We start from the raw sequence: 11,767 nt of genomic DNA, 5'->3' as shown, positions 1-11,767 counted from the left end.
TCAAGTGTTCAATTTGTATATAGTTTAGCACATGGCTTTCAAAAGGAATTAAGACTTAAGATATACATTAAATATATGTCTCAGGAATGGGGTATTTCAGTTAACATCAGATTATTGATTTTTTTAAAACATAGAACATCTAAAATTTTACACAAAATAGACATTTTTGGACATTTTAACTATGCAGGAATAAAAGTTGATAGGTTTCTGGTTACTAAAGTCATTTCAAGTAAATGTTTTCAGTGTGATACAGTACTCTGCAAACATAGTAGGTATAAAAGAAAGAAATACCAGAACTCTCCAAAAGCAAGACAGTAGATGGATTTATCTACATTGGTAATTCTTCTGCGATAAAGAGCTTCTGGTAGAACTTAAAAGAATAAGACTCTGAAGTCACTTTGAAATGTAGGTTATAAATGATGATGAAAATTGCTTCCTCAAAAGTATTTCAATAGGGAAATGTTTAGGTCAATGAATAATCTTTAACCAAAAGTGATTTCCATGGGTATGAGGGCTCTTACTTTTTTGGTCCACTAACAAAGAAAAAGACTCCTACACTATCTGCTATAACGTGCAACTGGAAAAAGTGGGGCTGATGCAATGAAGATAGCATTGCAAATGAAAGAATAGATAGTAATGGGTTAAAGTGATTTGTGCTATTACAAACGTATTCTTTGAAACATTATAAGAAAGTTATTCAAACTTTCTAGAGTTGAGATCTAAAATTCTCAGTCTGATTTATGTTCATCTGATCCTAGACTGAATATGTTCCATTTTGAGAACAAGCAAATGTATGGAAGTATTTAGACAAAGTTATTGGGATTTAGATAACTTCATTTTCCTTTTCTGAAACTTGAATTCCAGGAAGTAAATATTACTATTACTAAGTAAGCTCCCCAAATAACTAAATTAAGTTGCTTTTCATAGCATAATACAAGATTCATACTTATTTCAGGAATCAACTTACTTGAAATAGAGACAATAAAATATTACATGGAATAAAAATTAAAGGGGGAGAGAAGTTTATGCTTTGTTGATGGGTGCTACACACCAGGGAAGAAATGGCTTTTATGTTAATAAATTACTGTGTACCAGCTACTTTATATATGTTACCTCTAATTCTTAAAACAATTCAAGGGTAAATATGAACACTTCTCTTTAGACACCAAGGCTCAGAATGGTTAACTTGATTAAAATCACACGGCTAATAAATGTAGAGGTACGACTTAAAATCAGATGTGTTCTAAAACCATGTTTCCATCCTGCCACTCTGTTTTCTCTACAAATATAGAGCATGAGTGGATCGAATACGTCCAAATAGAGTCAGACTTGCCTGAGGATCAGTGATTTCAGAGACAAAGAAGGAAGTCTGGTACGAACATACCTGGTTGATGTTTTGTAATGTTTTAGCAGTGATTCTTAAAGTGTGGTTTCTGGAGCAGCAGAATCACCATCACCAGGGAATTTGCTAGAAATGATAAATTGTGGTCAGGTGGGGGACCAATCCATTTGTTAACAAATCCTCCAGGTGATTCTGATATAAGCTAAGGTTTGAAAATTACAGCTCTAAAGCAACAACGTTCTTCATATTTCCCTAGAAGGTAAACTGTTTCTTCTTAAATTCATAGAGCCTTCTTAAAACTGTTTCCAGGGCATTTAAAGAAGTCCCCTATTAATAGGTGCTCAAGTAACTACTGTTGGGTGAATGGGTATTTTAGTAGTAAGATCTAATACTCCAAACTGCTCTAAATCCAGGGATTTTTTTTTTTTGATTCAAAAAGTATTCAGCTTAAGTGAAACTCTACTAGAAAATGATTTAATGGAAATGGTGCAAAAAGGTGTGGAGATCAGTTGTACCTGAATTCCAGCATGGCAGTTTTATAGTTGTGGAGAGCTAAGTTATTAGGTACTGTATAGCCCACATCCCAGGCTCAGACTTCCTCATGTTAAAAGGGGACAGCTGCCAAGATTATAAGAATTGTCTGTGAAGGCCTAGTGCCGAGCCCTTCCTGTTATGATTTTGCTAAATATTTGTTCATATTATGGCTCCTGTCCTATCTTTGGCTCTAGCCATATTTAAAACACCACCTACCATCATCATGCTGTTCTATTCCATGCATTTTTCACTACTGCTCTCTTTACTCATAATTCTTCACCCATTTTCCACACCTTCTCTCATTCTTTGATGTAATCCTTCTTAGGCATCACTACTTTTTCTAGAAAGTCTGATCTCTTCATTACACCTATTTCCCCATTGAAACTTATTTCTCCCAGCATTCCTCCTCTTAGTATTAATAAATTACAACTCTAGTTGTACAAACCAAAATTTTGCAATCATCCCTGACTCTTAATCAAGTCCTCCACCTTAACTTAAGCCACCATCTTCTCTAATCTGGAGTGTTGTATTAAATAGTAGTCTCTTCATTGACCTTCAAGCATATACCCTTACCCTCCTTCAATCTGAACTTCACAGCAGCAGCCAAAGTGTTCCTGTTTAAAACCTGCCCATGCCTTCACAGCTTATTCATTTATTGAACAAATACTCATTGCATACTTAACTATGTGCCAGGCTCTGTAGCAGGCAATGAAAACAAAACAAAAATTCTTGCCTCATAGAGCTCACATTCTACTGGGGGAAAACAAACATACAGTATGTTATAAATGCTATGGAGAAAAAGTGGGTAGGAAATATATAAACAATAATGGTGTTGGTGGTTTTAAAACAAGTTTATGAGGGAAGGCCTCTCTGACAAGGTGACTTTTGAGCAGGGACCTGAATAAAGAGAAAGAGCCATTCAGATACGGGGATTATACCAGGCATAGTAACAAGAGCAAAGGCTTTGAGGCATGGACCTGCATGGCACATTGAAGGAACAAATGGCAAGGAAATGAAGTCAGAAGTAAAAGATAAAATTCAAAGTCAATGTGATGGCCTACAACAGCAGTCCCCAAACTTTTTGGCACTAGGGACCGGTTTCATGGAAGACAATTTTTCTATGCACTGGGGGCAGGGATTGTTTTGGGATGATTCAAGCACATTACATTTTTTGTGCAAACCTCTCTGCTAATGATAATCTGTATTTGCAGCCACTCCCCAGTGCTAGCATCACTGTCTCAACTGCACCCCAGATCATCAGGGATTCTCATAAGGAGCATGCAAACTAGATCCCTCCCATGCGCGGTCTACAGTAGGGTTCCTTTTTTTTTCTTTTTTGAGACAGAGTTCCGCTCTGCTGCCCCAGGTAGAGTGCCATGGCATCAGCCTAGCTCACAGCAACCTCAAACTCCTGGGCTTAAGCAATCTTCCTGCCTCAGCCTCCCAAACAGGTAGGACTATAGGTGTGCACCACCATGCCTGGTTAATTTTTTTTTTCTTCCTATTTTTAGTTGACTGGCTAATTTCTTCTATTTTTAGTAGAGACAGGGTCTTGCTCTTGTTGAGGCTGCTCTCGAATTCTCGACCCCAAGCAATCCTCTCACCTTGGCTTCCCAGAGTGCTAGGATTACAGGCATGAGCCTCCACGCCCAACCTACAGTAGCCACGTGTGGCTGATGGGTACTGTACTGGACAGCACAGATAAAGAACATTTTCATCATCTCAGAAAATGCTTTGACAGGTTGTTCTATATTAGTGGTACTCAATACTCAACTGGGGGTGACTTTGCCCTCCATGGGACATTTGGCAATGTCTGGTGGTATTTTTGTTTGCCACAACTGAGGGGAGTATGTGTTACTGGCTCCCAGTGGGTAGAGGCTAGGGATACTGTTAAGTAGCCTACAATGCACAGGACAACCCCCACAACAAAAAATCATCTTGCCCAAAATGTCAATAGTGCCATGATTGAGAAATGCAGACTTGAATCAGTCTTGACTGCAACTCTAACCACATTGCTCATAGACTCCTGAAGCTGCTCTAGTATCCTGGCCTCCTTCCTCAAAACCTCTACTGTTGCTTCTTCCTAGAACATGTTTCTCCTGTGGCTCACTTACTTTCTTCTGAGTTTTTCAAAGTCACTTATTTAGAGAAGCCTTTCCTTTCAAACTGTATATAACAGTGACATCCTTTCCATCCCCCTCTTCTTGAGTTATTTTTCTCCATAGCAGTTCCTGGCAGAGCAAATAATAATAGTTTCTTATGTTTATTGTCTGTTTACTCCCACTAGAATGCAAGCCCCAGAGGACTTGCATTTGTCCCCAGTACAAAGAACAGTAACTGGCAAATAGTTTAGGTGCTCAATAAATACATTTTTTAAAAATGAAGTAATGAATGAATGAAAGACAAGGCTGGGCATACCTTCCATGTAGTCCCGCACCAGCACATATGAGCACTTGTCACCTCTTTACTTGCAACATTCCCAAAAGCTCCTTTAAGGAAGGTTGAGCACTCATTAATACTTAATGAAAAATGAAGACTTGGTATCTGTTGAGCAAATGATACCCCAAATAACATCCACTGGCAAATTAATTTAACCATATTTTTGGATGCCTTGTCTTAAAGACTATATTTACAGTATATTTTATGATGGATATTTATGAGATTTAAAAAATGTTAAATTTTCTCACGGGGATCTTCAGATGTGTACATTTCAGCTACTAAATGGCAATATCTTAAATATTAACTAATCTAAAATATTAATTAAAAATAGGAGATAGAGGTAATGACAACGTGTTTAAGTCTGATTCCTCGGTCCAGCAGGGCATGACTGTTTTTTCTATCATAAATGCGAATTGGTCTCATACGAATAGTAATAATAGCAGCTAATATATACTAGGCGCCAGGCACCGTTCTTCACCCCACCTCTACAACCCTCTAAAGGTAGGTATCTTTACTAGATCCATTTCCAGACAGATCTAAGGAACAAAAAGGCTAAGGAGCTTGCTCACAGTTACAGCTAGTAAATGGTGGAGTAAAACCCTGGCAGTCAGGCTTCCAGAACCCCCAACCTTGAACAGCACGCGACAGCGGCTCTGCTAAGGCAAGTTGGCGACAGGGGAACGGAGGCAGCACGGGATCCCAGCGTGTACGCGAGGAAAGTCGCTGGAAGACGAGCAGGCGTGGACAGGATAGGTGGTTATCTTTGTTTTGATTTTTAATCTTTTGTGGTACAATGTTTAACAAAATCAAGATATTTTAATTCACGTAATTAAAGAATATCAAACTACCGGCTCACCCAACTCAGACGTGGCCGCAGAGGAAATTCAAGCGCTCCCGGGGGCCGGGCCGGCGGGCGGGGAGGAGCCGCCCCCATTGGCCGGCCCCGCGGCATGACGGGAGCCGGCGTTGCGCCCGGGCCGTCTTCCGCTTTTCACGCACTCGCGCAGCCCTCTGGGGAGCTCTTTTCGAGGAGGGACTTCGGAGCAGTTCAGGGGTTCTCTTACTGTAACCAGCTCCCCTGTGAAAGGTCGATGTTCTCCAAGTAAACACACCGCAGTTTACTAAAGAGACATCCCGGAACCACAAGTCGGAGCACCGCAGTTTCCTGGTCGACCTCCTTGGCGACCACTTCCGCCCAGGGGTTGGAATACTCGAGGCCCTTCTACGGCGAACCACGAGAAAGGCACTTCCGGTGTCTGTTGCCAAGGAGCGGGCCGGGTGGGCCGTAGGGGCGACGTTCTTGGCGTCGTCCTCTCCCCCCCTTCCCGGGGGTCGAAATGTCGGGACTCAGCTCCCCAGAGATGGAGGGCTGTCGTAACCTGCTCGGCCTACTGGAGAACGACGAGATCATGGCCCTGTGCGACACCGTCACCAACCGCCTGGTGCACCCTGAGGACCGCCAAGGTAAGGGGAAACTCTTCAACCGGAGGACGGCCGACGCCAGGTTGCGGGAGCGTGGGAGCGGAGGGGTTCGAGGCCTAGCTGCGGGTCGTCCCTGGCCGCGCTTGGGCAGAATCCTCGGAGTCGGAACCCCGGCTGCCGCCCTTGCTCCGTTGCTCTGGAACCAGGACGTAGACTTAGGCGGCGCGGCCCGAGAGGGTGGGGATGGCGGTGACAATGGCATGGTTTTCAGGTTTTATCTATTGAATGTTATGGCAGACGCGTGTTTGAGGATTCGGAGTGTGTCAGTAGTCATTTTGTTGTTGTTTTTAAGTTTCCGGGGAGCCAGAGTGTTTTCCATTTCTCCTTTCTGTCAACTGAGGATGTCAGTTGCTACTCTGGTTTTGTTCTTCAAGCTTTAGGGGAGGAGGATATCGTAAACACTTTATATCAGTCTGTTTGGTAAAAACGACTACTGTAATAAAAAAGAAGGTAGTTTGAATCCATGTGTTTTTGGAGACATAGTTTTTCTGAGATAATTTTGTGTGCTAGAAATACTTTCGTAGTCAAACATTCTGGTAGATTTCAAGAGCTATTAGTATTAAGCCTGATTGTGACTAGTACATATAAAAATGTAAGGCGTTTGTTTCATTTTGTGTATCACGTAGCTAGTTTTATTTTAAATTCGCTGAATTTTACTTTAAAATGTGAACATTTGATTCCCATATTAGCATATGATTTAAGTAGCTTCAAAAGGTTCTTTCTGCCTTTTAAAACTGTATTTCTGCTTTTAACTTGGGTTTACATTTTTGCCATTGAAGAAAATCAGTCATTTGTAACTTTGAATCATGAACATTAAAAGAAAATTCCTAAGAACTTAGACTGAAAATAGTTTTATACTTGTGTAGTTCTTAAGCATTTATGTATTTTGCATGGCAGTCACCTTCTTAGAATTATGGTGAGTTTGAATCTAAAATTATTATAGATAAAATGCTGTATTTAATTGATGGTGAATCTAAAAGAAAATGAGAGTAAAAAAATAAAAATTTTCCAGTACATAAACGTTTAAATGATTTGAAGATTATTGCTTAGGAAAAAAATAACCGATAAGCATGTGAAAAGTATTCAACCTCTTTAAAAAGCAATGAAATGAAAACCAAAAATGAGAGTTGTCTTTTCTATGTACCAGACTGGCAAAAAATTAAAAATACAAACTTCAAGTGCTGGTGACCAGGTGAAACAACTCTTTGACAACTAATGAAGGAATGCAAGGTAGAACTAAACTACCACTTTGGAAAACAAGTTTGACATTATTTCCTAAGATGAAAGATTAGACACATGCTCTAGATCAGGACTTCTGAAACCTGAATGTGCTTTTGTATATCTTGGAGGTCTTGTTGTTACAAAGCGGATTCTGGTTCGTTAGTTTTGGGGTAGATCCAGAAATTGTGCATTTCTAACAAGCTCCCAGGTGAGGCTCATGTTGCTTGCTCCTTTGTGTACTTGGAAGATATGAATGAGAATATTCAAAGTAGCAGTGTTTCTAATAGGACACACACAAAGTATAAACAGAAGAATAGATACCTGTGTATAGTCATATAATTAATTATGATACAATAATGAAAATGAATTAACTAGAGATACATATATCCACATAGATTAGTCTCAAAAACAATAAATGAAAGGCTGATTGCAGAAGACTATATACTGTATATTGATAGATTAGATTTATAGAACATTTAAAATACACCAAAGTAAATAAATTGTTTAGGGGTACATATTTATACTGTGCTACTATAAAGAAAACCAAGGGAATCCTAAAACAACATTTAGGATATTAGCTACCTTGTGAAGTGGATGAAAAGCTAGAGGAGGAATAACATTAGGGAGGGGTGAAATAAGGATCTCAAGAGTACTTACTAGAAATTTCCGATGTCTCAAGCTAAGAGGTCACTATATGGGAGCTCATCTTAGTGCCATTCTATATACCTTATACAAGTCAAAAATATTCTTTGGTTTGTGTTTAATGTAAAATTTTTGAAAATTAAAAAAATACAAGTCCTTGTTCTACCACTTTCTAGAAATATGTTTATTGATACCTCATGTATCCTAGACTTTATCTGGAGGGTGAGATTGGGTTAAAATTCCTTGACATCCAAAATATTGTAATTTTACTTACTTTTAGAAGTCATACATGAATATAGGTCTGTTGGCTTTATTAGGAAAAATTATTTTTCTGGCACGCGTTTTTTCTTAAAACAGTTCTTTAAGAGAAAATGCTAGAATTTCACTGTTGCAATGGAAAGTGAAAGTAAGGGAGCATTTTAGGTAAAGGAAGTTTAAAGCATAAAGAAATTATTTTAAAAAATAACCTTACAACAACCCATTTCCTCTTTAAAAAATGACAGCCATCTCATGTAAAAAGCAATAATGTTGTGACAAGAGTTTATAAATGTTATTTGGTAGAATGTCTCCTGACCTTAGACAAATTTATAGGTGGCTCTTGATTATCTATTAATCTTTGCAATTTCCTTCTAGATGCCATTCATGCAATATTAGTGTACAGTCAAAGTGTAGAAGAACTTCTGAGGCGTAAAAAAGTCCACCGAGAAGTCATATTTAAGTACTTGGCAACACAGGGGGTTGTTATACCTCCAGCTACTGAGAAACACAATCTTATTCAGCATGCAAAAGATTACTGGCAAAAGCAGTCACAACTGAAATTGAAAGAAACACCAGAGCCAGTAACAAAGACAGAGGACATCCAACTCTTTCAACAGGTGAAGTAGATCTTATATTTTGAACCTTTTTTTTAAAAAAAAAAAAAAAAAAGAGACGGGGTCTCTGTCACCCAGTGGAGTGCAGTGGTATAATCCTAGGTTACTGCAGCCTGGAACTCCTGGACTCAAGCCATCCTCCTGCCTCAGCCTCCTGAATAGCTGGGTTTACAGATGTACATCACTACTGTATCCTGAGCCTTTGTCTGGTCTGAAACTCTGTAAATAATCCTAGATCTGGGGGAACATGGTTAATAATATTCTATTTGTATTTTATAATTTTAACTTTACTTCCTATCCTTTGCATCTTAAAGGAAGAAAGACCAATGAAGCAACTGAAAAATAAAATATTTCTGACATTTAGTGATGCTTATATAATATATTGATTTGTAAGGGAAAAAAATTTGTCAATATCAATAATACTGATATTGATGATATTCAATATCAAATGAATACCACTGGATTTTAAATTTCAAGGTTAATTTTAATTTGGACTCTAGTTCTTTGTAATTTTTCCACTTTAAAAAAATTCTATTGTAAATCTTTTCTCATTTTAAAAACTTTTTTGGTATTAAATTGCAAAGATTCCATGAAAGGAACTGAAGTATTTTTCCCATTTGATTTTTTTTTTTTAACTAGAAAAAATCTTGTTGTAGTAATATCTCCAGCTGACATTGGCTGTTTCTGTTTCTTTGTATATCCACTGTACATTTTAGATATCTAATGAATATTTAAATGTTTGAATGAATCTCTAGGTAATTTGCAGATTTTTAAACTACATACTATACTTTTTGAATTAACGAGCTTTTATAGTGAGAAAACTTCGCTTTCAAATTAGGAAAGGATCTTCTAAGGGCTTTCTTAACATACTGAAAAGAGCATTGACTTTGAAATTATACAGATGCAACTTCAAATTAGGGTCTGCCAGATGTGTAAACTTAGGCAGGTACCTTGACTTTTCTGAGCCTTGTTTTCTTCACTTATAAAATAGTCGTAACAGTAATATCTATGTCATAGGATATGTTATGCAGATAAGAGGAAATAGCCCTCAAGTGCCACATGTGGTGCCCAGTGTATTAACTAGCAGGTGTTCAGTAAACATAAGGTCTCTTACCATCTCAGTGAGATACTGTGTTCTGGAATACTTAGATGAATGAGATCTAGCCTATCAGGTATATTTTTGCAGTAACATTTTATTTGAAAAAAGAAATAAAATTAATCCCAATCATAGAAAATAATCTATTTCAGTTACACTAGAAGTATCTGTTTAAAGGCAATGGAAATGCCTATTTATTATCAGCTTTACTGTGATATGATTTATATGCAAAGTGCATCCATTTAAAACATACAGTTTAAAGGTTTTGACAGATATATACACCTGTAAAAACAATGCCACAGTCAAAAGAAAGTGCTTATATAAATCATTATTGACTGTTCATGCTGATACTTTAAGAGACTTTGTTGAGCTTTACTTTCTTAGCTGAATTTTCATCTAAGCTGGAAAACTCTAAAATGACTTTTCTCCTTTTTGAAAAAGGATTTAACTTTGAGTCACAGGTTCAGTGAGTTCACATGTAGTTCAGTTCCCTGCGCTGTAACCGGCAGTGTATTCAAACTTAGCTCTGAAACAGGCTAGATAGAAAAAGATATGAGAAGCAAATCTTAGTTTTATTTTATATTTATTGTATTTTAATCAGGCAAAAGAAGATATAAAAGCTGAAAAAGTTGATTTTCGTCGCCTAGGAGAAGAATTCTGTCACTGGTTCTTTGGACTTCTTAATTCTCAGAATCCTTTGCTGGGACCACCTCAAGATGAATGGGGGCCACAGCATTTCTGGCATGACGTCAAGCTTAGGTTTTATTACAACACATCAGAACAAAATGTGATGGACTACCATGGCGCAGAAATCGTGAGCCTTCGTTTGCTATCATTAGTAAAAGAAGAATTTCTTTTTCTCAGCCCCAACCTAGATTCCCGTGGACTGAAATGTGCTTCTTCTCCCCATGGGCTGGTTATGGTTGGAGTTGCTGGGACTGTCCACCGAGGGAACACTTGTTTGGGTATTTTTGAACAAATTTTTGGACTCATCCGTTGCCCTTTTGTGGAGAATACTTGGAAAATCAAATTTATCAACCTGAGAATTGTTGGAGAGAGTTCCCTTGCTCCTGGAACATTACTGAAACCAGCTATTACATTTGAACAAAGTGATTTAGAGGCCTTTTATAATGTAATCACTGTATGTGGTACCAACGAAGTGCGACTTAATGTAAAGCAGGCATTGGATAGTGGAACCGGAGACCAAGCCTTATGTGGTGGAAATGAGGCATTGCTGAACAAAAGAGAAGTGAGTTTGCCTAAGTCTCTAAAACATTGAGAACTGTATGTCCACCTAAAAAAATCCTTATATACAGAAACTCTCCCAGATATTGCATCAGTAATGTTTAAGATTTAGACATCACTTAGACTGTAAGTGATTTCAGACGTGAGGATTGACATATTTTAGTTGAAATACCTTTCTGGACTACAGACTGATATATTATGTGAAAATTTACCTTCCTGTATCTGAGTTGCAGCAAATATTTTGCGAGCATAATGCAGTTCGTCAAATAAATCCCACTTTAGATGTTATAGGTAACCATGTGCCTTAGAAACCAGGTAATATGCTTATTTTATTTAGTGGAATGTTCTGATAATATCTACTGTTCACATGGAAAAGGACTAATAGTGTTCAAGGCTTCCCCTCTTTAAATTTTTCATTTACTTTTATCAAATCTGGATAATTGGATATTTTGCAAATGCATCTCACTACATTATTTTTAAAACAAATATTTTAGAGATGTTTAATGTAAACTCAAGATTCTCAGTTTAGAAAATTTTAATGACATGTGAAAAGTCCAATCATTTAGCAGATAAAGAAAAACTTACTGCCTCTTTAAATATTTGAGGAACATTTTTCAAAGCTGTCTGCTGTAGTCCAAGATAAATATCTTTTATAATCTGCGACATTTTCCAAACTGTTTTGGGCAGTGATAAATGCTGTTCTCAAAATAGACCTTATTCTTACCTTGGCTTCAACTAATAGTCTTAAAGAACATTTATTGTAATACCATATGAAGGAAATATACTGTTGAAATTTTAAAGGTGTGCCCAGTTCCTACCTTTTAAATGAATTACTGTTCTTCCTCTTGATTGATCTTGACAAAGGTGTCCAAAAAAATATCCACAAGTTCATAA

The 11,767-nt window shown here is 37.6% G+C and overlaps 1 protein-coding gene across 4 annotated transcripts in view; it reads left to right on the top strand.

The window, feature by feature from the left end:
- The first annotated feature begins 5,315 nt into the window (after nucleotides 1–5,315).
- C1H3orf38 (chromosome 1 C3orf38 homolog) overlaps nucleotides 5,316–11,767 on the top strand; it is a 31,607-nt gene continuing 25,155 nt past the window's right edge. For all 4 annotated transcript variants that reach the window (XR_006732716.1, XM_045540443.1, XM_045540441.1 and 1 more), the window contains exons 1-3: nucleotides 5,316–5,779; nucleotides 8,294–8,535; nucleotides 10,230–10,877. Coding sequence is in view for 3 of the 4 variants with exons in the window: in XM_045540443.1 (XP_045396399.1) it covers nucleotides 5,653–5,779; nucleotides 8,294–8,535; nucleotides 10,230–10,877 (1,017 nt within the window). In the remaining variant the exon portion in view is untranslated. The remainder of the gene's footprint in view (nucleotides 5,780–8,293; nucleotides 8,536–10,229; nucleotides 10,878–11,767) is intronic.

The sequence above is a fragment of the Lemur catta genome, chromosome 1 (assembly GCF_020740605.2).
Source record: "Lemur catta isolate mLemCat1 chromosome 1, mLemCat1.pri, whole genome shotgun sequence".
Lineage (NCBI taxonomy): Eukaryota > Metazoa > Chordata > Mammalia > Primates > Lemuridae > Lemur > Lemur catta.
The sequence above is the reverse complement of the archived record's forward strand: the minus strand, read 5'-3'. Positions and strand labels throughout refer to the sequence as shown.